Source organism: Sceloporus undulatus, chromosome 6 (genome assembly GCF_019175285.1).
Source record: "Sceloporus undulatus isolate JIND9_A2432 ecotype Alabama chromosome 6, SceUnd_v1.1, whole genome shotgun sequence".
In the NCBI taxonomy this organism is placed as follows: Eukaryota; Metazoa; Chordata; class Lepidosauria; order Squamata; family Phrynosomatidae; genus Sceloporus; species Sceloporus undulatus.
In genome coordinates, this window is record NC_056527.1 from 154220942 (window position 1) to 154247185 (window position 26244).

General features: G+C 43.4%; 1 protein-coding gene across 1 annotated transcript; it reads right to left on the minus strand.

Moving 5' to 3' along the window:
• Nucleotides 1-3119: 3119 nt before the first annotated feature.
• Nucleotides 3120-21873, minus strand: LOXL1 (lysyl oxidase like 1). The gene is made up of 7 exons (XM_042477636.1): nt 20275-21873; nt 10012-10120; nt 8920-9057; nt 7698-7854; nt 6901-6996; nt 5932-6047; nt 3120-3341 (listed from the first exon to the last, which is right to left on the minus strand). Exons 1-7 carry the CDS (start codon nt 21482-21484, stop codon nt 3335-3337), a joined length of 1833 nt encoding a protein of 610 aa, XP_042333570.1. The 5' UTR covers nt 21485-21873; the 3' UTR covers nt 3120-3334.
• Between the last annotated feature and the right edge of the window lie 4371 nt (nt 21874-26244).

The window sequence follows — 26244 nt, forward strand, 5'->3', positions numbered from 1 at the left end:
GGGAAGAGGAAAATGTGTTTGCTGTTGCCAAAGGTGCTTTGCAAGTGCTTTGATCTGTCAGAAGGCTCTTGCCGCAGCCATTTCCTTCTAATTCCACCACCTCCGTCTCCCACTTTCCCCCTGTGGCTTAAAAATTGCCCTTTCATGTTCAGGAAGCTGGAATTTCAACTGAAGTTTGTTCTTTCGGCAGAGAATTCAGAGGCTGCCTTTTCTCCTCTTCAGTGCTGTGTGCTTTGGAAAGCTTCCTCGCTCATGCTCTGTCCTGTCTAAATGTGTATATATCTTCTCTTCCTGCCTTCTCCAACCTGGTATTTTCTGGACTGTAACTCTTATGGTGCCTAACTTGCATGATGGGAGGTATAATCCTGTACATCTCGTCAGCACCTGATTGTGGAGAACTGTTCTGTTGTTGCTCTGTGTTTTTTCTGGGTCCATCTACACTGTAGGAATAATCCAGTTTGACAGCACTTTTCACTGCCATGATTCAATGCTATGGAATCCTGGGGTTTGTAGTTTGTTGTGGCACCAGAGTTCTCTGACAGCGAAGGCACAAGACTACAGTTTCCAGAATTCCACAGGATGGAGCTGTGATAGTTAAAGTAGTGTCAAATTGTATTATTTCTGCAGTGTGGATGAAGCCTACAATTGCCATGGCTTCATCCTATAGAATCCTGGAATCTAATTTGGTGAGGCACTCCTTGCCAAGGACACTGTAAAACTACAGATCCCAGTATTTCATAGGATGGAGTTACAGCACTTATAGTGGTGTCAGAGTGAATTATTTATACAGTGTAGACTCACCTTCTGACTTACGTTGACTCTTTCAGTTTTTTCTTGGCAAGGTTGATCCAGAGGAGGCTTGCCATTGTTTTCCTCTAACGCTGAGAGAGTGTGATTTCTGCAAGGTCCCATGGCTGAGTATAGATTCAGGCCTTGGTCTCCCAGAGTATTAGTTCAAAACTGAAACTACTACATCATGCTGTTTTTTCAACACTTGGACTGTGAATCCTATTGTCTGTAGTGAGTTTATTCTATAAGGAGCAATTATGGGGACTGCAGTCTACCAATAATCCAGAGAGTTAACATATTCCCTCTAAAATCTCTTAAATTCTCCTAAAAATGTTAACATTTAGGATGGGGTGGATTTCCAGATGCTGTTGGACTGCAGCTCCCATCATTCCTCACCGCTGGCTCTGCTGGATAGGCAGTTGCTGGCAATTGTAGCTCAATATCACAATTGTTTACTTTGCCCACCCCAAACAAGGAAGCCCTTGACTTTTTGAAAAAGGTGCTTTTTTGGATTGCAACTCACAGAATTCCCCCTCCCCAAACAGTATGGCCATGAAACCTCTTTTGAACTGAGGGAATGGGGTTTGCTGGTCTCTCTCCTTCCTAGCAAAGGGTTAACTCCGAGCAAGGAATGTGCTTCATGGACCACCGCCGCATTCTGTTCATTCCTGACCACCCTCTCTGCCCTGATCTGCTTTTCCCAGGCCCTGCAGCTTGGGAATTTGGCTTCTCTTTCTTTGGGGGGATTACTGCCTAATCGCAGGAGCGGCAACCGTGGTTTCACAGAAGAGAAGGCTGTGTGCAATTATGATGAGCCCACAACGTGTCTCTTTCCAACAGTGGTTTTTACATAACGTAACTGGCAGAGGGGCGAAACTGATCTGAATCCTTTATGGTAGAAGCGAGGAAAGAGCAGATAGATCCTTCCTAGAGAACCAATGTGATGCAGTGTTTAGAGCAGCAGTTCCCAAATTTCGGTCCTCCAGATGTTTTGGATTTCCACCCCCAGAATTTGTGGCTGTTGGCCAAACTGGTTGGAGCTTCTGGGGGCTGAAGTCCAAAACCCTTGGAAGTCCAAAGTTTGGGAATCACTGGTTTTGATCAATACTTCCCAAACACTGGCCTTCCATGTTTTGGTCTTCAGCTCCCAGAATCTTAGACCACTGGTCAAAAATTGTTGTTAAAATGCCCCACAACCAAAGTGTGCTTTGTGTGGGCCAATTTTTATTTTATTTTTTTATACTCCTAGGGGCCATAAAAATGATTCTAGAGGCACTGGGCCAGAGGCCTGTGCTTGACCCACCTCTGCTTTAAAGGAATACCGTGTATACTTGACTATCAGTCGACCTCATGTATAAGTCAAGGGCAAGTTTTGAGACCAGAATTATGGATTTTGATATGACTCAAGTTGAGAGTAAAACTTAGGAGCATCTAAGAAAGGATGTAAGGATGAAGCAAAGGAAAACAATGCCAAGTACTTACAGAATTCCAGCAGGCACAACTGTTTGTACTCATACTAATGGCTGGATGGATGAGAAAATAGAGGGAGTTCACTGCTTCCAGGGCAAATGACACTCTTGCCTTTCACCAGGGGATGGTTCCTCTTTTAATGAGAATTAAAGTACAGTACTTACATTGGCCCAATGGATAAGTTGACTCAAGTTTTTTTTGGGTCAATTTTTTGACCTAAATTTCTAGACTTATACATGAGTACATACAATAGTCAAGGGCTTCCAAATGGGTCCAGCACCATGAACAGCATTTTTACAGTTCAGATTTGATCCTAGGGTGGATTTGCCGTTCCACTGACAGAGAAGCTACCAGCTACCATGACAGATTACCTGTGAAAGAATGCAGCTCTTGAGGAAAATGGGTTGCCCATCCCTGCTATAAATGAATGCAACCATCACAAAATGTACAACAACAACAAAGTCTGTAGTAACCTACGAAGGAAGTTAAACCTTGGATCATCTCTTTCTCTCCTCAGGGTTCTCATCACTTGAAAACCAGGATACAGGTGCATAACAATATCACTAGATGATTGTGTACACAAGCATGTAGTGATATTGTTATGCACCTGGATCCCAGTTTTCCAAGTGATGAGAACTCTGGGGAGAGAAAGAGATGATCCAATGTGTAACTTACTTCGAAGGTTACCACAGACTTTGTTGTTGTTGTATATTTTGTGATGGCTGCATTCATTTATAGCAGGGATGGGCAATCCAAGGTTTAACTGCCTTTGAAGACCATAGACATTCATGCAGGGTCCTGTTTGCACAGCAACCCTTGCCCACCCTCTCAAGGAACCCAGAGATCTTGTGAACGAAACAGAGGTTAAAAACCAAGGCTTTATAAAAGTATTTGAAGTGACAATTGTCATTTTAACTTGTGCTCTCAAAACATAACAATGCCATGTTTTTGATTTTTTGAAAAAAAATCTCAGAAAGATGCTGGTCACCCTCTGATCGCTGCTTTGTTGGGTTCTTCCACCTTGAGAAATATTTGGAGTGGAGAGAGGAGAAGGCGTCTACCATCTGGTTGGAAATTAAGACCTGGAAAAGAAGCAGGGGGAGAAGTGTAAGGCTCAGGTCTTATGCTAATAATAATAATAGTAATATATGATAATCATAACTATTATTTCTTTCACAACTCTCCTTGAGACAGAATAGAACACACTGGAATACAAAAGACAATTAAAAACACATAAAACTCACAGTTAAAATACTATACTATAGAATCCCACTGGGTCACCTTGGGCAAGTCACATGCTCTCAGCCTCATGGGAAGGCAATGGCAATGGCAATGGCAATCTGTCTCTGAACCAATCTTACCAAGAAAACCCAATGATAGGGTCACCATAAGCCAGAAACAACAATGAGAGCAAAACTAGTGCTTCCATACAACTGATGGTTGCATTTGTTGGCCAGTTGGGAAATCTGCCCCCCCAAAAGACTCACTGTAGCCTCGGTTCCAGACTCTGCCAAATAAAGCTGTCTGCCTGCTTCTCTGTTCAAAATCCCAATTGGAGCAATGCATTTTTAATGAGACTTGAAAAATATATATATAAAGAGCAGCCATATAGCTATAAAATTTTAGGGGAAAACACTCCCTTCCTCTTTCTTTTCCCTCTCAGTTCCCTTGTCAAAATCAACAAGCATCGCCATGCATTTCTGGGAAGGCGCCTATTTATCCTGGCTGTCCAGCAAATGTGGTTAAGAAACTGGAAGCATGCAAAAAACTGCACACTTTGGTCAACCCTAGGAAGCAAAAAATCAGGCAGAGAGGCACAGGAAGGCAAGATCAAAGCTGCAGCTCATGGTCAGGATGAAATGATAGTGTTGTGGAAGCTCAAATCGACATTAACCTGCCTCTTTCTGTGCCCCTGCAATGGCAGATTTGCCCTATTTTGTTTAAGTGCAGTTTACATAGGCAGAAGAATTTCCTATACATGGAGACCAGATGTCCTAAATGCAAAAGAGTCACTGCAAAATGTAGGATATTCAGGAAAAAGTAAGACATTACAAAATAAAAGCTAAAAACACTCATATACTATATATAATCATGTATAAGTCTAGAATTTTAAGTTAAAAAATGGACCCAAAACACCTGAGCTGACTTATCCACAGGTCAATGTAAGTACTGTACTTGTAAGCTGTAGATATAACTGGCTCCTGGTGATAGGCAAGAGTTTCATCTGCTCTGGAAGCACTGACCCCTTCTACTCTCTCATGCATCCAGCCTTCAGTGTGAGTACAAATATTTATACTTGCTGGGATTTTGTAAGTTCTTTGGTGTTGTTTTCCTTTGCTTCATCCTTTACATCCTTATATGTCCCTCGACTTATCTATGAGTCATACCAAAATCCATAATTTTGGCCCCCAAACTTATTCTTGACTTATATGTGAGATCGACTTATAGTCAAGTATATATGGCAAATATAAGTTCATGCTTCTTTGTCATGCTCAGAATGGAGGACATTTTGGAATTTCTCCTGGACATGCCCGGGAAAATGAGGATGTCTGGTTAGCTTGTTCCTATAAGAACATGAGATCATTCCTAACCAGGAGTCTGTTTTCTGTATGACCTTTGTCAAGAGCTGGGGAAAGTAACCTTTTTGGACTACATTTCCCAGATTCCCCTACCTTGGGGCATTCTGGGAATTGTAATCCTAAATGGTCATTTCCCCCAGCTTTTCTCTCACTGCAGATGCCCCCAGAAACCCATTAGTCCTGGGTGGGATGGCAAGAGCCTTCTCTCTTTGTTGTTCTCTGGTTATTTGGTGCAGTGTACTGGTTATTACAAGAGATCTGTTTTAGTGTTTCGCAAAACTACAAATCCCAGGATTCCATAGCATGCAGCCATGGCAGTTGAAGTGGAGTCATAGTGCTGTAACAATGCAGTGTGAAGAACTCAAGCTTTGGAGAGGCATTTCCATCTTTCAGAATGGAGAAAACAGCACATAAAAGCTAGGAAGACACCAAAGGATGCTGCCATGGGGAAAGGGGTGAAACCATTAAAACCCACTGGGTGACCTTGGGTAAGTCACATACTCTCAGCCCCAGAAGAAAGAGAAGACAAACCCCCTCTGAACAAATCTTGTCAAGAAAAAAAATCCGTGATAAATTCACTTTTGGATCATCGTAAGTTGCAAATGAATTGAAGGCACACCACAACAACAACAAATGTGTATAAGGTATATATAAAACAAATGGAATTACTTGTAATTCATTCTTTTTTCAGCAACAAAGACATAAGTATATTACAGTACAACTGTAACATAGATTGCATCTGCACTGCAGAAGTAATGGAGTTTGACATTGCTTTAACTGCCATGGCTTCATGCTATGAAATTCTGGGAATTGTAGTTTGTTGTGGCCCCAGAGCTTTTTGACAGAGAAGACTAAAGGTCTCACAAGACTACAGTTTCCAGAATTCCGTGGCACTGAGGCATGGCAGTTAAAGCGGTGTCAAATTGGATTATTTCCACAGTGCCTTGGTGACATCTCAGGAGTGCTGTTACGTCCCATCATCATTCCAATAGACCCCAGCTTGCTTCACTTTTCTGCCCAAAGAGTTTGATACATCATGTTTGGCTCAGACAAAGGAAAATAAAAGAAAGCGTTCAACAAGAAAAACTCTTACTGGGAGATTTTGCAATTTGTAGTGGCCACGTAGCGCCCAGTGTAGTGAACGTTGCACCTCACCACGTTGTTGGTGAAGTCTGACTCCATCACAATATATTTGGGGTTCACTTGGACCTGCAATGACAGAGAGTACAAGTAAGCCTTTCATATGGAAAACTGCATTCACCCCAAAGAGAAAGGCAATACCCTCCAACTGTCCTCATTTGACAGGGATAGTCCTGATTAATCCTCTACTGTTCCACTTTTTCCATTGCTTTTACAATGTCCTAGTTTCTCTTCTCCTCCCACTTTCACCCTTTGTCCCGAGAATGGATATGCCACCCCACTGACATGGATGCCACTGGCTCCTACTGGTTGAGGGAAAGGGGATTCAGAGGGCTGAAATTAATACCGGGGCCTGAGGTACCCCATACCTATGGCTGAGGCTGCTCTCCCACCCATTGCCACTTTGGGCATAAAACTGAGCTGTACTTCCAGTTGACTCTTGCAGGGGAATGGAGGAGAGAGGGAACCATGTTTTCCTTAGCTTTAGGCAGCAAAATGCTCCTGGCTGACCCTGTTTACCCCATCCACAGAATGAAATCCTTGCGTCTATAATATTCTCCCTTACAGAGAAAACAAACTAATATGCAAAAGGGTGGGAGAACTCCATTTCGGCCGCAAAACATTTTCATTGCCAAGAAGAAAACACAAAAGACGTTTCTGGCACAGTAGCAGTGCACACAAAAGAACACAGAAATGGTTCTCATTTCCCCGTTCTTATGGAGCTAATTTTTGACATGAGACATTTCAAAGTGTACTGTAGCCAGGAGTGTGAGAAAGTTCCTTTTTGGTACTACAAGTCCCAGAGGCTCTCCAGCCAGTGGCCATACCGGCTGGGGGAAGTTGTAGTATCCAGAAGTAATTATTTATTATTATTATTATTATGCCTCCTTCATTACCACCAAAGATTTAAACTTACACTTACCTTTAGAATATAGTTCCCAGGCTGTACATCGGTGATATCAATCCACTGGCAATCAATGTCAGCATTATATGTATCATAACAACCAGGACTCAAACCCTGGAAAAAGAGCAAAAACGTGAAGCTTTAAAGTATTGTATGGGGTCTGAGTTACTCATTTAAAACTAAACCACCCCAGAATTAGATGGCTAGCATAACAACTCATTGTTGCTGGGATGATTGACCCACTTCAGCAAATGTGAATATTGTGCTAAACTAGACGAAATGGGGAAAGTAGTGGCAACAGTAAATTATTTCCTTAATCCTGAAAATCAAGAAGTACTAGCAGTTTGATCCTGCAAGACAGGACTCCACTACAACCCAGGTTTTGGTCCTAAGGAATAGACCTCAACAGTACTGCATGCTGTTTGTCAAAGACCACATACCCTACAAGTGTCTGGATTTAGCAGGCACAATCTCAATTAATCCTATTTTTTCCCAGCTGCTTTTAAAATGCCCCAGTCTCTCTCTTTTTCCCACTTGCCCCCTTCATCCTCATCTTAGTTCAAAGTGCAAAAGTAGTTGGCACTCAGTACAGCAAGAGGAGAGAAGGGGGAATTTGATCCTTCCCAGTCGACCTAGACAAAACCAAACTGCTGCAACTTCTAGCTTGTGTGTTCTCCTTCATGAATAACATTTGCCATCTTGACCAAACTCTGATGTTGCTTGGCCACACACATCCCAGCTTTCATCTGTGAAATGTTGGAGGGTATGAGAGTTGGATCCCTCCAAAACCTGAGCAGCCCTTCCTTTCTTCCCACCTGTGTGTGTGATGTGCAGGCGTAGCGCTTGAGGTTCCCAAAGTCACAGGTGGTGTCTTCCAGGCAAAAACTCGCTTTGTGGCCCTCGGCCACTTTCTTGCCTGTGGCAGCATCTAGCAAGTCGTAGTGGCTGAATTCATCCATGCTGTGGTAATGCCTGCGGATGGGAAAGAAGGGAACAACACAGAAGTGGAACACACTCCATCGGAGAGTGATGGAATCTCCTTCTTTGGAGGGCTTTAAACAGAGGCTTAATGGCCATCTGTCGGGGGTACTTTGATTGTGAGTTCAAGTATGACAAAATGGGTTTGGATTGGATGGCCCTTGGGCTCTCTTCTAACTCTGTGATTCTATGATTCTAACCTACATGCAAGCCTGCATTAGGAACAGATACCAAGGGTTGGATGTTGCCATAACCTGTGATCATCCTGCTCACATACCAAGCCTCATGCTGGTTGAGCTACACCATCCACTACTTTTTCATATTGGAAGAGCTTTTGTTCCACTTTTTGAATGTCTCATAGCAATCACAAGCAATAGCAAGTGTATTTCTATACAATTTCTCAGTGAACAGCACTCTCTAAGCAGTTTACAATCTGTAAGCCAATTGCCCCCAACAAGCTGGGTACTCATTTTACCAACCTACAAAAGGATGGAAGGTTGAGTCAACCTTGGAGCCCTCCTCTAGGATCAAACTTACAACTCACAGCCTCAGTATGTTTACATGTACATAGTTTCTTATGGTTAAAGTAAAAATTGTTAATATTTGATGGTTTTTAAAGGGGAAAAAATTAAAAGGAAATTTTAAAAGAATTTTTAAAATTATTTTTTAAAGAATTGATTTATTTAACAGACATTTAAATAGTAAACTGCTGCAGCCTCTCCTAGTTTGTGTGTTCATTCTCATTAATAACCTTCACCATCTTGACACTCTCTAATGTTGCTTGGAAATGTGCTTTCCAGTTTAAAACTGTGAAATGCTGGAGGGTATACACCACTGTTTTGGGAGCTGGGGAATTCTAGAGGTTCAAACCCCCAAAGCAAACGTTTCTAACTTTCATATTCTGTCTCCTTCTCATCCCCATGGGCAGTAGCTAAGCACTCTGTGCGTTGGGAAAGAGATTGAGAAATGATGGGATACAAGGAAGCCTGGTTATGTCCAATCCCTTCCCAATGCCACTTCCTGCCAACCTCAAAATCCCACTAATTCCCTGGTACTCACTGATGGCAGCTGTGCCACTCCCAGGTATGGCGAGCCCGATTGGGCAGGAAATCTGCTGTCCCCTGGTTCTTCACTCGCTGGGGGAAACGCAAGAGCACCCGGACATCGTAGTCTGTGGCTTCAGGGGTATAGGCAGTGCTGGAAGAACATAAAAGTACATCCCAAGAATAGGAAATTTGCTTTCTGGGAAAACATCAGTCATAAATGCAAACCCTTTAATCCAAAAAAACTAACTTGTATGCACTCTAGGTTTTTCCAGTGGCAAACCAAAATCACAAATGTGAGCAGGAATAAAGAGACAGCAGGCCAATGCAACACGAACCATTTTTGGTCAGAGAGAAAAACCCAACCTTCCATGACAGGATAAGACTGCAGTGACACTGTAGATTAATGCTGTTTTATGTACATTTCTTAGCTGAATAATGTATTTTATTCAAAGATATAGCCATGTTAGTCTGTAGAATCAGTAGATAGAGAGATTTGGTAGCACTGTTGAGACTAACTGAAAGAAAGAAATTAGCAGCATGAGCTTTTGTAGACTTCAGTCTACTTCCTCAGATGCCACCAAATGCATCTGAGGAAGGAGACTGAAGTCTAAAAAGGCTCATGTTGCCAGCTTCTTTCTTTCAGTTAGTCTCAAAGGTGCTACAAGACCTCTCTATAAATTTATTTTATTGTATTTATTAAAATGTTGATATCTGGCCCTATCTGTTAGGATCACACGGCCGAGATCAAAAACCCATTCAAAACAATAATACCAATAATTTTAAAAGATTGCAACTACATTAAATAGTTTATCCATTAAAAGCCAGAAAATTTAATACCAGGTGAAACAAGTTAAAACAGCCACACTGCAGAATTAATGCAGTTTGGCACCCCTTTAACTGTCCTGATGCCAATGTATTGAATTGTGGGTTCCATAGTTTGTTGTGACTCCAGATCTCTCTGACAGAGAAGGCTAAATATCTCCCAAAACTACAAATGCCAGAATTTCATAGCATTGAGTTATGGTAGTTAAAGCAGATTGAACATTGCATTAATTTTGCAGTGCAGATTCAGCCTAGGTCTGACAGAAAGAAGGGAGAGCATTACCTTGCAAGGCACTTTTCTTCTGCAGCGCAACGGAGGGAATAGAGGTGAGCCCGTTGGACATAAGTTGAAGCCTGGACATAATTTGGATCAGGTACAAGGTCTGGGAGGCCTGGAAAGAGAAGCAAGTGTTGGTATATAGTTGCTGTAATTTGCCTTCAATTCAATTCTAACTTATGGAGAACCTGCCGCGCAGTCCCTTAACCCTACTACGCCACCAGCACGGCACAAAAGGCATGTCTGTACCATGCCCAGGTCTTGCAAAAGGGAGCAGAGAAAGAAGCAAGTGGAGTTAAATGGAGAGGTTTTTCCATAGGAAGCCAGGTCTTGCAAAAGGGAGCAAGAGAGAAACAAGTGGATTTAAATAGAGAGGTTTTTCCAATAGGAAGCAAAAGCTTGCAAAAGGGAGTAGAAAGAGAAGCAAGTGGATTTAAATGGGGAGTTTTTCCGATAGGAAGCAAAGGCTTGCAAAATGGATTGGAGGGGGAAGGAATTGGTGTTAATGTAGTTTGGGGCATGCTCGCTTTAGGACCCTTCTAAGCACTACTGAAGTATTGACCCTTATATAAGTCTACCCAAGATTTTAGGGTCAATTTTGGGGCACAAATTTCTTGACTTATAGTATATATGTTATATATACGGTATTTACTGCACACAGATAAGTATGGAATGATGCCTAACATAATTAAAGGCAATGAATTTCTTTGGCAAAGAGAAGGATGCGCATGTAATAAATAAATAACTGAAAACAAAAGCATTTTAATAAAGCATTGCCCCATTCTTCTTAATCTACTCTTCCATGAAAAGACTATCAGAGCAGCTGATGCCTATTTAGAAGCAATAACTATAAGCAGGCAGCCGATAATCTCAGCATAAAAAACATGCAGAGATCTGCTACCGGGCAAACCAACTGCAAGAAAAGAAAAGAAAAGGATATTGAAGATATTGCATTGGAGTACTTAAAATTCAGTTCTCTTGAAGTGTAGGTTGGCAAATGCTTCCCAAGAAAAAGATAACGGGTTTAAAGGGCCAGTCCTAACTAAAGTTGTTGTTGAATGCCTTCAATTTGTTTCTGACTTTTGGACAAACCTATCACAGGAGTTTCTTGGCAAGAGTTGTTCAGAGAGGATTTGCCATTACCATTCTCTGAGGCTGAGAGAGTGTGACTTGACCAAGGTCACCTAGTGGGTTTTCATGACTGTGCAAGGATTTGAATCTTGCTCTTTAGAGTCGTAGTCCAACCTGCAAACCATTACACCAGGTTGGCTCTCGAACTAGAGTAGACCCACTCAGTTATTTGCTGAATAGTCCAATCCAACTGGGGCTAGCATTTGGATTTACCATATACTGTATCCTCAACTATAAATCGACCTCACGTATATGTCAAGGGCAGGTTTTGGGGCCAAGATTATGGATTTTGTTATGATCCATTGATAAGTTGAGGATAAAACTTAGGGGCATGTAATAAAAGATGTAAAGTATGATGCAAAGGAAAATAATGCTGGAGAATTTAGCAAATTCTGGCAGGCATAACTGTCTGTGCTCATTGTAAAGGCTAGACAGATGAGAGAGTAGAGGTGATCTATGCTTCTTTTTAGTGCTCTCAGGATAGCTCTCATCTTTTACCACTCTATTCAAAGAAAGGGGACAGCGCCTATATATGTATGTGTGAGAGTTAAAGTACAGTACTTGCATTGACCCATGGATAAGTCGACCCTGGCTTTTGGGGCCAATTTTTTGACTAAAATTTGTAAACTTATTCATGAGTATATACAGTAGGTCAGATTACTTGCATCACCTTTGCAAATAGGATTCCTAGATCTCAGGATGCTCCTATCTGGACCTCAGGTTAAAGGGGAGGAATCTCGGGGTAAGAGCTCAACCTTGAAAGGCATGTATGTGGGTCATTTCCTCATTTGTTGGATGTGGTTGTTATTGTATGCCTTACGACAACCCTAAGGTGAACCTATTACAGAATTTCCTTGGCAAGATTTTTCAGAGAGGGTTTGCCTTTGCTTTTCTCTGAGGATGAGAGTACTTGGCTTGTCCAAGATCATCCAGTGGGTTTTCACGGCAGAGTGGGGATTTGAACTCTGGACTCCAGGGCCATAGTCCAATGGTCAGAGCACTACACCATGCTGGCTCTCACATAGTGTTTTTTTTATTTAAACTGTATAGTCTGTGTTCCTGCGATTGATGCTTATGGTTAATGGCACACATTCCCTTTGAGACATCACCCTAAGTTTTGGGTTTCAGTCCTGAAGGATACTCTGGCCAATGTTATTTGCAGATGGAGTCTATACCCTCTGACATTTCACAGGTGAAAATCAGGACACATGAGACCAAGCAACATCTGAGTGGGGTCAGGAGGACAAAAGTTTGTAAAAGGGAAGAACACACAAACTAGGAGAAGCTGCAGCAGTTAGCTTTTGCTGAAGCCTACAGGGAAAGACAAGATTTGTCTACTTCTGAGTGCAACCTATTTTTGCACTTTGGATGCAGTCTGCAGCAACTGAAGTGAGCTGAGGACAAAGCAGGGAAGTGGGAGGGAAAGAAAGAGAAACTGAGGCCTCATTTCCACTACTTTTTAAACTGGAATCGGTTTAAAACCATGAATCGATTTGAAGTGGGTCAAACGAACCTGGTTGCCACTAATCTGAATCGCTGAAGCGATTCTGAGAGAGGAGCCATGCACTAGACCTATTTAACTTGCATCTTTTTGACGCTGATTTTTTCTGCTTCTTTTTCGATAAATCGAATCTGTGCAAGTGCGAACCACATGTGGATTGGAATCGATTCCAATTTCCCCTTCAGCTAGCTGGAACTGAATAATTTTGAATCAATTCATTTGTGAATGAGAACCACAAGTGGATTGTTTTGGAGGGAAAAATTCAATCCAGACAAATGTAGTGGGAACCACACTCTGCTGTCGAATTGATCCATCGATTTGGATTGCACACTGATTTATCTGTAAGTGGGGATGGGGCCTGAGATACTTTAAAAGCAACTGGAAAAGAGAGACAAGAGAGGGTTCATTGGGACTGTCGCTACCAAATCTGGACATTTGGAGGGTGTGCTGTCCATGTGCATCAGTCATTTAGTTTTGTGATGTTTTCAGAAATGTCCTGAGCATGCACTCTCTTCTTGTGCAAAATTAAAACACACAATTCACACAGTTTAATTCAGAAAAGGCAGTGAGCTACGCAATGCTAAAGTCTACCCTTTCTGATCTCTCCCTCTCCAGCCATATAACATAAGCCCCTTTGCAGATTTCAGTGGGAACACCATTAGACCCTGATTTGTTTTTCCAAGAGCCGAAAAGAACAATGCCTCCTTGTTTCTCAGGCTGTCCTCCCTGGAGGAATCACATCACCACTTTGGCTTTCATTTCCTGCCTCGATGCTTGGTCATTTCTGCTGAGGTAATGCGCCAGGGATTCTCACATTAAGAGAAGTCAGTGCATTTATGTGCGTATGCGTGTGATGGGGGAACAGTTTCTTTAGCTGAGCTCTTGCCTTCCAGAAATAAAATTTGAGACATCTCTCCCACCCATCCCAAACACTCCCCTAAGTCAATTGTCAATGTTTTAAGGGGAGGGGACATATCTTTATGAGTAAGTGATTTCATGCATGCATTTGAGAAGGAAAGGGATTTGTTACCGTTTACTCTGTAAAAATCCTCTTTTGCTTGCAATAATTGACATCAAATGGAGGTCTCTGTTCCAGAAAGGTGGCCCTCTGATAGGTCATGCCTTCTAACATTTCACAGATAAAAACTGGGGCAAATATGGCCAAGAAGGAGATAACATGGTGTAGTGGTTTGGTGTGTTGGATTAGGATTCTGGAGACTAGGGTTCGAATCCCTGTTCCATCACAGAAACCTATTGGGTGACATTGGGTGTCACACTCTCTCAGTTGCAGAGGAAGGCAATAGCAAACCTCCTCTTGCCAAGAAAACCTTATGATAGGTTTGCCTTAGTGTACCCGCAAGTTGGAAATAGCTTGAAGGCACACAACAACAACTAACATCAGAGTATGCTCAAGATGGCAAAAGTTAATAATTAGGAAGAAGTCATAAACTAGGAGATGGTGCAGCAGTTTGCTTATGCCTGAGCTTACTGGGAAAGACAAAATCCCTCCTCTTCTTCCTCCCCTCAAACACTGAGCTGATTGTGTGCAACCTGCTTTTGTACTTTCAACACTTTGCACTGAGAACTGTAGTCCAAAAAAGCAAAACTATGCTTTGAATGGAGAAAATCCCAGATTCATCAGGGGCTTTTTCACATAAAACGTTAATGCTGTCTGACACCGCTTTATGTGCCATGGATCAGTGCTACCTAATCCTGGGATCTGTAGTTTTGTGAGCTATTTACCTTCCTTTGTGAGAGATCTCTGGTGCCACAACAAACTACAAATCCCAGGATTCCATAGCATGGGCAATCAAAGTGGTATCAAACTGCATTAATTTAGCAGTGTGGCAGTAGCCACGATTACAAATGTGTGATTTGCTTTAATGGGCCTGGGATACTGAGATTTGTAGTCTGGTGAGGAGCTGGAGCTCTTTGGCCCTGAATTGTAAATGCTCTTTCTTAAAATCCTTAATCTATAGAACTCTAACCAAATTAGAAATGATAACTTGGGGGAGCCAGCATGGCATAATGCTTTTAGTGTTGGACTGCAACTCTGGAAGCCAGGATTCGATTCATGGCTCAGCCACGAAACCCACTGGGTGACCTAGGGCAAGTCACATTCTCTCAGCCTCAAGGGAAGGCAATGGCAAACCACCTCTCTGAACAAATCTTGTCAAGAAAACCCCACAATATGTTTGCTTTAAGGTCGCCATAAATTGGAAACAACTTGAAGGTGAAAAAGAACAAGACAAGAACAACAAACTATAGAGACTGGGATTCCACAGGATATTGCTGTGGCAATTAAAGTGGAATCATAGCACTATACAGTGGGCTCTAGATATCTGGTAGGGTTTGGTTCCAGGACACCCCATGGATCCCAAAATCTGTGCATGCTCAAGTCCCATTAAATACAATAGATAGTAAAATGATGTCCATTATATAAAATGGCAAAATCAAGGCTTCCTTTTTGGAACTTATATATTTTTTGAATATTTTCAAGCCGTGGATGCTTGAATCCATGGATAAAAAAATCTGTGGATATAAAGGGCCAACTGTAATTGTGTAGTGAGAAGAGGCCCCAGGCCTCAGTTTTCTGTAGTTCAGTCGTCGTTTTTTTTGACAAGGCTGGGGTAGAGGCATCTCCATCAACTACGGCCTGATTCAGTCCAAGGCTGTTTCCTATGTTCCCTATCTGGGAACATCTGGGCACGTTAAATGTGCTTCCTTCTTAAATGGAATGGACAGCTCTTGTGTGCTTGCACTGCTATGTAAACATTGTTTATAGGAGAAGGATGAAAGCAATTGAAGCTGCACAGGGAATTTCCGATAAGCCAGAAAGGAATGATTCAGATTCAGCCAAGAGATGCAAATTCCTCTCTGTGGCTCCTTTCTCTCCAAACTGTCAAGGATTTTTTTCAGAGCAGGCTACATGGGGTCAGGACCTTCCTGTTACCTCTCTCTGCAGGAAATCAAGGAAGGAGCACCATTCTTAAGATTATAAGCGAGCAGTGAAATGAACCCAGAGAAGCCAGGTTGTCTCACTTAAGTGTCCTTATCTGAGATTCATGCAATCTTGTAAACGGAAAGGAGGAAGGAAAGGGGGGGGGGAGACCATCATCCCAACGCCCACGCGATGAATCAAAGCCCCGGTGGGAATCCAAGACAAATATGCTAAACTGAACTGTTGCTAAGTGACCATTGTACATATACGGAAATAAAATGGAAATAAATCTAATCAGAGACATGTGGAGGCAGCAAAGGAGTTGGGAAAGTCAGCTCCAAGCAGGAATGTTGGTCATCTGTTGGTCATTGGGTCAGGTCTGCCTGATAGGAGACAACGTTTTCTTTTCAAATGGTTGATTACCAACATAAGGCCTGGTCAAGATCTCTGCTCACTAGCTTCCAATGTTATCTACTGCCTTGTAGGGTCCCCCCACCCAGTGATTAATTTCATCTGAGCTCCATCTTCTCCCTTTATTTGGGAGGAAACTTCTTACTGATTTAGAGCTGCAAGATCAACTTTGTAAGAGCTAGTATGTAGAGAGATCTTGTAGAACCTTTGAGATTACAGTGGTCCCTCCACACTCATGTGGAAAATCCCCAAATAAAAAGGCACTAGTCTTTTTGCCTAAGAGAATATCTCTCTAGAACACCTCTCTAGAGATCTCCAGGTCCTCCAGTGCAATATCTGCTAGAAGTTGATCACAGAATCATGCTGGAGGACCCAGAAATGCCTAGAGAAGTGTCTTCTCTAGGAAATTCTACGTTCTCCAGCACAACTCTGTGGTCAACTTTTCCAGCAGAATTGTGCTGGAGGACTTAGAGATTCCTAGAGAGAACATGTTAACCAAAACCACAAATAATCAAATCCGCAAAGGTCAAAGCCTGAAAAGGCAGAAAATTGGCCCGTGGACTTCAACAGTTGTTCACCCCTATGATAGATCAACTAATAGTTCTTTGCAAGAGTTCAGTTCCTCACTGGACCAAGTTAGTACAAACAATAACAGGGAAGAGACTTGGGATAAAGTTCTAAACAATAATAGTACTATAATCCCATGTTAACAGCCATGGCAACATCCTAGGGGATACTGGATAGTTATTGAGGCAGATGCATTTAGAATTCTCATTCTGAGACCCCTAGTACCTCATCAGACTACAAACCCCAGGATTCCATGCAGAGTTGCTGTGGCAGTCAAAGTGGATTCCTAGTGCCATACAGTCAGCCCTCCATATCCACTGCTTTTTCATCTACGGATTCAAGCATCCATAGCTTGAAAACATTTTTAAAATATATCAATTCCAATAAGAAAACCTTTTTACTATGCCATTGTATTCAATGGGACTTGAGCATCCATGGATTTTTGTATCCATGGAGGTCCTGGCACCAAACCCTAGCAGATACCAAGGGCCCACTGTAATTGTGTAGTGCAACAGTGTTTTGGTCTGGAGAACATGATCTGTTCCCAATAAGCATTTGTTTATGAAACTGGGTTGAGTTGAATCTTTATATGACCTTTAGTGGAGTATGACTCACTGTAGACAGACTGTCGTCCTCGACCTCATCTGAATCCTAAGGATGAGATGGATTCTCCCCATGGAATGGTTTATGAGAATTATTTTGCATCTTCCCCAACTGGTTTAAACTAAACCAAGGAGGGGAAAGCTGAGAAGAGCCAAGTAAAAAAGGAGCAAGGGTTTGGTTTTATTTGAGAAAAGCTGACCTATGTCTTGATAGAGCTGACAAGGATATTTACACTTATGGCTCTCTTTGGCCTGTAAGACGAAGAGCATCTGGAGGCAAGCCAGGAAGGCATCAGGTCAAGCTCATAAACACAGCCCTTTGTTCGCTGTCGCTTGGAGGAAACATTGACCGGAGAGGTCTAATTTCAAAAACAAACTTAGAGTTTGGCATCCTCTTGGACCACTGGGATTCCCCTAAATTCCAAGACTGTTGGGTTATCTAATCGGGAGGTACAGGTCTTTGGGGAAAGGATGTTGGCCAAATGCTGACCACGTAAAAGCGGGACAGTTCTGATATTAGGAGTGTTTGCCTTATGTAGCTTGCAATGAAACCCCCTCTCTATCTTTTCTTGGGTGTAACAATCCTGGGCTCGAGTCCTGTTGTCTGGATCCAATTCAAGTAGACCTGTTGACTCAGTTGTGGAATAGTGAGTCAAAATATAGGTAAATGCAATTGACTCAATGGGTCGAATTTAGTCTGGGCTAATAATTAGATTTATGGCCAGTATGGTGTAGTGGTTTGAGCATAATAGGACTAGGACTCTGGAGATCAGGGTTCGATTCTCTGCTCATCCATGGAAACCTGCTGGGTGACCTTGGGCGAGTCACATCCTCTCAACCCCAGAGAACCCTGTAATAGGTGTTGTTTTTTTTTAAGTCCACTCTTGGTCTTAAGCAAGCCCAGAGCCCTGTAGGGCATGGGGGCATTATCACCACGAGCAGAAGCACTTCCGATTTGCTTGTTGTTTCAAAGAAAAGAACATGATCACCTTGGGAGATTTGAGAGGGCCCTGGGAGCCACAAAAACACCCCAGGGGAGCGTACGTCACCTGCAGACAACTTTTGACTGGAGTTTATCACACTGGGGCTGATTTTGACATTAAAGAGAGATTAAAGCGCATTTAAAGCATCCCGCACATGAAGCGGAAATGGCGAGTAATTGCGCAAATGATTATCACATGGTATTGTGCAAATAAAGTGATTTGGAAATACATTGTTGCTGAAGTCCCAAAAGTAAAAAAGATGTGCATTAAAGCTTCTTTGTGGCCACTTTAATGGCGGGTTTTGTGTGACGTTGTGTGAAATTGTTTCGTATAATTTGATTTTTCCGGGATATTCACGGGATAAACTTCCAATTTCCATTGCGTGATAAACTCCACCCTTCAGATGTTCGGGACCTCAGCTCCCAGAAGATTTCTAGAAGTTAGTCTCAGTCATTGGGAGGACCAAAGACTGAAAACTACTGCCACAGAATCATAAAACTGTACGGGAACCCAATAGCAGTCCAGTCCAACCCTTTATCAGTACAGGATCCATTGCTCAGGTATTCCTGGCAGGTAGACATCCAACCTATGTTTAAAAACATCTAATTAAGATGAGTCCCACACCATCTCAAAACAAGTCACAGTATTATTAGACTCTGGTTCAAATAAGCATATATGCAGCAGTGCTTTAAGCACAGCTTGGGAAAGTTACCGAAAGGGGCATCATGCATAATATGTAAAGTGGGGAGGGTTATAGGAAGAGGTATCCTGCAAGTCATTGCTTGTTGGAACCTGTGAATGGTAGTTTGGATGATGTCTGAATGAGAATTACTATTTTGGACTACAGTTCTCAAAATCCCCCAGCCACTAGTGGCATGAGGTGGGAGATTGTGGGAGCTGTAGTCCATACAAGTCACTTTCCCAAGCTCTGGCCTGAACCAGTCTATGTTTTCTTTGTGTTCTATGTGTTCTATGCAAAGACCCTCCCATATCCAAGGCCACACATAAAAATTATGAATTTCTTCTAGGATCCTTTTGGTTTGATTCAATTCCAGCATGAAAGCTTTTCTATGAATGCTGTTAGTTCCCATGGTCAGCTGGGCCAATGGTTCAAGCACCGTTGTTCAATAGTTGTTTCACACTTTTAAAAAGCTTTGGTGCAGACACACCTTGATGTCATAAAATCATAGAGTTGGAAGAGATCTCAAGGGTCATCAAATCCAATCCCATTCTGCCATGCAGGAATATACAATCAAAGCACCCCTAACAGATGGCCATCCAGCCTCTGCTTAAAAACCTCCAAAGAAGGAGACTCTACCACTCTCCCAGGCAGCATCTTCCATTGTCGAACAGCTCTTACTGTCAGGAAGTTCTTTCTAATGTTTAGGTGTAGTTTTACTCCATTGCTCAGAGTCCTATTCTCTGGAGCTACATCTTCAGTATGACATCTTTTTAAATATTTAAACAGAACCATCATATCACCTCTTAACTTTGTGCTGTTTGATTTTCTGTTCTTAGACACCACAGCCATGTGCAGTCTGAGTCTCTCTGATGCAACTCTCATTAATCAAGAAGGCCAGGCTGCATCCACACTGCAGAAACAATCCAGATTGAAACCACCTCAACTGCTGAGGCTCACTGCTGTCAAATTCTGGGAATTCTGAGCAGAGCTCTGGGGCTGCAACAAACTACAATTCCCAGAATTCCACAGCATTGAGCGAGGATAGTTGAAATGGCATCAAATCAAAATATTTCTCCAGTGTGGATGCAGCCTGGAAGCCTGGTGCCACACACACAGTGCATTGACACTGTAGATATAAGGCAGTTTGACCCTAGTTCAAGTACTATAGGTGCATCCTATGGAATCCTGGGATTTGTCATTATACTCAGTCTTCAGCCTTCTCTACCAAAGAGTGCTGATGCCTCACAAAACTATAGATCCCAGGATTCTGTAGGATAGTGCCATGGCAGTTTATGTGCAGTCAAACAGCATTATTTCTATAGTGTAGATGCACCCACAGTTTCTTCCCCACCTCTGCTCAGGGGACCTAAAGAAAAGAGCCACCCCATAATGCACTGTTCCTTCTCCTCCCTAGCTCCCTTCTCACAAACGCTTGGGATTCAGTAACTCACCCCGTCCGTTCTGATTTGGTCTGTAGATGCTGCCCACGCTCATCCGACCTTGGTTAACACCTTGGTTGTCTGGAATCAGTTGGGGAGGCTCCGCATTCCGGATGGGGAGATATGGCTCAGGCCTAGGGACCCCTTGGGGGTCTAAGGGTCGGAAGGGTGGCTGAGCTTCCACGTTACGAGAAGGAACATAAGGCTCTCCTGGCACATCCCCAAAAGGTGGATATTGGCCTACCCATGGCTCATTCCTGTACTGGGTGCCAGTACTCACAGGAGATCCAGAATTGAGATGCAAGTTGTCTGCAAGGGGGACCCCTTGGCCCACAGACTGTTGGTTCTGGGTGGAGGAATAAGGGTCTTGGACACTTTGGTCGTAGCTAGTTCCTGTGTCATGGTAGAGGCTGTGTGAGTACCTTCGGTCTAAGCCATCGGAGGATGGAAGCTGCTGGGGCACAGGGACGTAGGGTCTCTCTGGGGCTGGATAGTATCCTTGGGCTCGATAAGGGGTCTGATCTTCCGTATACTCTTCATATCTCACCTGTGGCTGGAAAGGGTATATGACTCCAGCACTGGCTGCGGCCGCAGCCACAGCACTCCCTCCAGTTCCTGCGGTACGATAGTAGGTATAGGTCTCATCATAGGCACGAGGCACCTGTGGATCATAGGTCTCATACTGGTTGACATAAGGCGGCTGTGGATAAGAGGACTGTGGGTAGAGTTGACCAAAAGAGGTCTGCGAAAAGGAAGAAGCAGAGGAAGAAGAGCCAACTTGACGCTGCCGAGTGGTGGGCGATCGAGGCCGTTGGGAGTTGGAGTGACCATCCCCGGTGGCCCCATCTCTCCAATTGTCTGGCACCTGTCCAAAGCCAAAGGGATGCCGTGTCTGTCCCCGGACGGTATCTGATCCTGCCCTGACTGGCAAGGTTGGGGCTTGCCGTCGGGTGTTCCCTGGCACCCTTCGGGTTTGGTGGGTGGCAGCATCCGCCAACATGACCCTTGTGCTGCTGTCGGCCCTCACCTGGCTGGCTGGGACATACTCTGAGCCCGAGTTCAGGAGGCTGTACACTCTGCCGTTGTTTTCCCATTGGATCATCTGCCTCCAGTGCCCGTTGTCCGTGTTAGTGCTGCTTTGGGCATGTTGCCCACGGACCAGCAGGAAAACCCCAAAGCTTACAAAAGCCCACAGGTCCCAGAAGAAGCCATGAGCAGTCATGGTGATGCCAAGATCAATGTTGAGGGATGCTTTTTGGAGGAGGAAATCCGTGAAAAGCAGCCTGGAGGGTCTATGGCAGCAAGTGCTTGTCTTTCCCCTTTCTGCACCCTGTTCTCTTTTTCCTTAGGTGAATGAATTTCAACTCTGTCCATTCCTGTCTTCTTTTAAGCTGCTCCGGGCCTCTCCTGGAAGTTTCATGTTGAGCTTTGTGAAGGAGAAGAATCTGTAAGGAATGTGGTTCTGGAAGACTGAGGGGTGCCTGGAAAATCTTGTTTCCCCCCTTGGCAATCTCTCTTATTTTGCTTTTTTTTCACATGTCTGCTGTGCCTGTTGCAGTGCGAATGTTAGTTTGTCCCACTTGCTCTTTCCCGTTGGCTGGACAGCTTTCCTTGTTCCTTCTCTGAATGAATAAGCAAGAGGCTCTGAAAAATGTTGGGAAGTTCCAGGCTTTGCTGCGCAGGGTCCTAAAATCCATCCAGTTTTCATTTTTCATTTTTCAGTGGTCCCCTCGCCACAGTGCCTAGGCCACACGACTGTTCCTGAGCAGAATCTTTGTCTAAGGTTTAACAAAACATTTAACATCTCAGAACATCTAGACAAGGGTAGCTAAAATTTCTGACAAGTTCCTTATATTTCCTCAAACCATTTTTTGTTTGTTTGTTTAACATTGAAACAGTCTTTAAAAGTCACTATCTCCACTAACATTGAAACACTCTTTAAAAGTCACTATCTCCTCCAGGCAAATTGAGAAATTTGGCATTGGGTGCCTTCAAATCATTTCCAACTTATGGTGGTCTTAGGGGTCCCTATCATGGGGTTTTCTTGGGAAGATTTGTTCAGAGGCGATTTGCCATTGCCTTCCTCTGAGGCTGAGATAATGTGACATGCCCCAAACTGGGTTTCATGACTAAGATGGGGATTGAACCCTGATCTCCAGAATTGTAGTCCAACACTCAAAGCACTATGCCACACTGGCTCATGAGAAATGGTCCGTTTATGCAGGCACAGATAAACTAGAAGTGAGCAATTTTCAGAAGATACAGAATTATTCATTTGTACTTGGACCTGCATTTAACAGCACTACAATGTTGAACAGAAGCTTGCAGGGAGAACTTCAGAGTTAAATAATAGGATCTCACTTTTGCTTCACAGTCAACTTGTTTGATATTATGGCCCGGGGCGGGCGGGGGGAGGAGAATGGGGGAACTCTTGGTGAAACCCATGTCCTTTCCACTTTTAATTAAACTAGCACTGCTGTTTGGGAGAATAGGGTTTTGAAGAGCCCTTAGGCAAGACACAGGTTGCATCTGCACTGCAGAAATAATGCAGTTTGACACTGATGTGGTTTCATTGGCAGTTTAACTGTCATGGCTCATGGCTGTATCTCACAAAACTACAAACCCCAAATTCCATAACATTGAGCCATGGCAGTTTTCTGCATTCTAGACTCAGCCACAGTTGATGGGCTTTCTATCCAGCCTGTATCTTCACCACCACTATTGCCAGCTATAGCTGTCCCTCTTCTTTATAATTTCTGCTTACCTGCTGAGTAGAGTGACAGAAAGCAAGCGGATAACAGATGTGTCCACTGCTCCTCCTTACCATGTTTGCTTCTGTCCTTGTTTGTCCCATTTGGACCAGAATGAAGAAGGAGGTTGCAATGGTAAAGAGGAGAGATAGATTCTCAGGAGTGGGGCTCTCGCGGGTTACAGCAGTACAAATCCTCAATGGTGTCATTAGGGGGGGTGCGGGGGGTACAGACCATTCCGGGTGACATTTGAGAGAAGGGTGGCACCTGGTGCTGCTGCCATGGCTCTCTCCACCAAAACAGAGAAGGAGGGGTGAGCATGTGCATGGGCACGACTGCTCTCCCACCTTCCCTGTTGCACTGGATAGCTTGTAGCTGGTCCCCCTGAGCAGGTGGGGGGGAGGCAGGTGATATCAGTGCTAGAAATGCCACTGCAAATCCTTGCCCAGCTCTTCCCCCCCCCCCCCCCCCCCATTTTGAATATTGACAGTGATTGGCATTGCATACCCTCCAAATGTCTCAGTTTGGCAAGGACAATTCTAGGTAATCCTCTGTTAGCCTACTTTTCACCTTCTTTTAAAATGTCCCACTTTCTCCCTCCTCCTCCTACTTTCCCCCTTTGCCCTCAACTTAGTGCAGTTGCTGCAAACTGAGTTCAAAACGCAAAAGGGCTTTGTACTCTGTTAATTCAGTTGCAGGGAGAGGAAGAGGGGTCTTGCCTTTTCCAGTAGTCTCAGGGAAAAGCAAACTGCTGCAGTCTCTGCTAGCTTGTGTGTTTTTCCTCATGCATAACTTTCCCCATCTTGATCACACTCTGATGTCTCTTGGCCCCATGTGTCCTGGTTTTCACCAGTGAGATTTTGGAGGGCATGACATTATACTTGTGAAACTGGTCCATTTAGGCATGCTGGAGAGGCCATACCACCTTGGTTGCCACTGCACCATCCCTAGGCTGTTCCACTTTGGATGGAAGGTTGGGGATCAAAGGAATCTGCTCCCCATCCATATCCCACCAGATAGATAACTGACTGGTCAGAACATGCTGAAGATCTACCCAGATTCCTGACATACTATAGTCAGCATCCTCTCAGTCACATATGCTAGTGTAATTTTACTTTATGCTTGCATAAGTATTATTATTATCATCATCATCATCATCATCATCATCATCATCATCATCATCATCATCATCATCATAGTTTATTTCTATAGTGCTGTAAATGTACACAGTGCTGTCCTTATTAAACTACCAAATTTCTCTGTCCCCTCTGAAGTGTCACCTGGTGTGGGTAACATTCCTCGCACTCCCCCAATGACATCCCTGCCTATTGCATTTGCTGAATTAGTGTGCAAGGCAGAGGATGGAAAGGCAAGAATTAATGTGGAAGGGCAAGGTGAAGACTACCCTCTTAACAGATGCATGGCTCAGTGAAAAGGAGCAAGAATGAACAATAAGAAAGCTTAACATTGTTCTTTTGTTATATTGTATGGCACCATGTCATAGGTTATTATACCTGCTAGGCAGGGTTTTTAAATCTCAGAGTCTATAGTCCTTCCTTGATATCATCCAGTTTGTCAGACTAGGGAGTTTATCGCATTAACAAATAAGCCGGGTTACCGCTTGAATTCAGGATCTGGGATGCCCCCGGATGTTATCATACCTAAATCACAGTCGATCTAGCTGGGATGCCACTGCCTGGGTGCATTCCGGGTCGGAGCCTTGCTCAGCCAGCCAATTTTTGAAGTCAGAAGCTCCCCAACTTCAAAAAATGCTGGCTGAGCAAGTCTTTGACCCGGGATGCATCTGGGTGGTGGTATTCCGGCTAGATCAGCAGTGATTTAGATATGATAATATCTGGGGGCATCCCAGATCTTGAATTCAAACTGGAAGATTTGTTAATGCAATAGACTCCTAGATTAATCCAGCCCCTGACCAAAACTATTCCCCACTCTGAGATAGGACTTTGGTCTAAACATGATTATCTTTCTTCTGTTTTTAATGGTGAACCACCATTGGTTTCTCAGCAACCTATTTGGTAGAAAAGAACTCATATGGTTGACTCCTGTATTCACAAATTCACAAATGCACTGCAGTGATGTCAGGATGTATTGCAATCTTATCTATCTATTGTGAGCCACAGTCTCAATGGACAGGATTCCCTTCCAGAGCTTGGAAAAGTTACTTGTCTGAGGGATTTTGAGAGCTGTGATACCCCCAAATGTCACTTTTCCAAGCTCTAATCTGTTATTGATTTTATACCAGATAGATACTGTACCCATTGTGGTCTTTCTTCTGCTTAGAAGTTCTTATAGAGGGGAACTGCTTGCTTGGAAGTGGAGGAAATATTGCAACCAGGTGCATGCTTTGTTCCTTGAATGGTATTCAAAGATTGTACCTGTGGGGGGTGGAGGAAATGAGGGAATTCAGCCAGAAAGAGGAATGGTTTCAGCCTCAGTGAATACGAGACTGTAAGCTCAAGGGGATTTAAGGGGTTTGCATTATTTTATTGCTTTCCAATACTGGAGTAGTTTTGGAGAGATTATTTTTGGAGGGGGTATAGTTTGTCAACATCCTTCTTAAATTGTGGTGCCATCAGTTAAAAATGACTTGAAGGCACACAGAAGCAATAGCAACATGAGACTTAAACTGGACCAGAGCTTGGAAAATATATTGTTTTTCTTTCTGTTACTGCCTTATGATGATGGTGATGATGATGTTCTAACCATTATGGCCAGTGACTAACCAAGTGACATGGGAATTCTCATAGCTCAGTGGCAGAGTACATAATTTCTATTAGAGTATTAGGAGCCAGCATGGTATAATGGTTTGAGTGTTGAACTAGGTCTCTGGAGACCAGGATTCTATACCCAGCTTGGTCACGAAACCCACTGGGTGACCTGGAATGGAGAAGTCCTTCAAACAGAGAACACTTTAAGACAGAAGACAGTTCCCTGAAAAATGGAACTTGTGGCCACTGTGGCACGCAGCAAGACATGTGGTCTGTTATGAGAAACAGGGATATTATAAGCACATCCTTATCGGAATCTATGGAAGTTGTGCTGGTCTATAACCATAATAGAGATTCTGTTCTATTCTATGGAAGTTTTGGAGGTTGTGCAGCAGAAGGCCAAAAATACCTTACTGTCCCTCAACTGTGCACTTGCAGGGCTCAGGATGTTTTTTTTTTCTGTCACTGCCTGGGGAGTCAGGCTGTTGAAAGCGGTGACAGGA

Coding starts and splice junctions, on each gene's coding strand:
- LOXL1 (XM_042477636.1), bottom strand. CDS start 21,484: ATGACTGCTCATGGCTTCTTCTGGGACCTGTGGGCTTTTGTAAGCTTT. Junction 9,058..10,011: donor GAAGAAAAGTGCCTTGCAAG/GTAATGCTCTCC, acceptor ATGTTCTTCCAG/CACTGCCTATACCCCTGAAG. Junction 7,855..8,919: donor GAGTGGCACAGCTGCCATCA/GTGAGTACCAGG, acceptor TCCCATCCGCAG/GCATTACCACAGCATGGATG.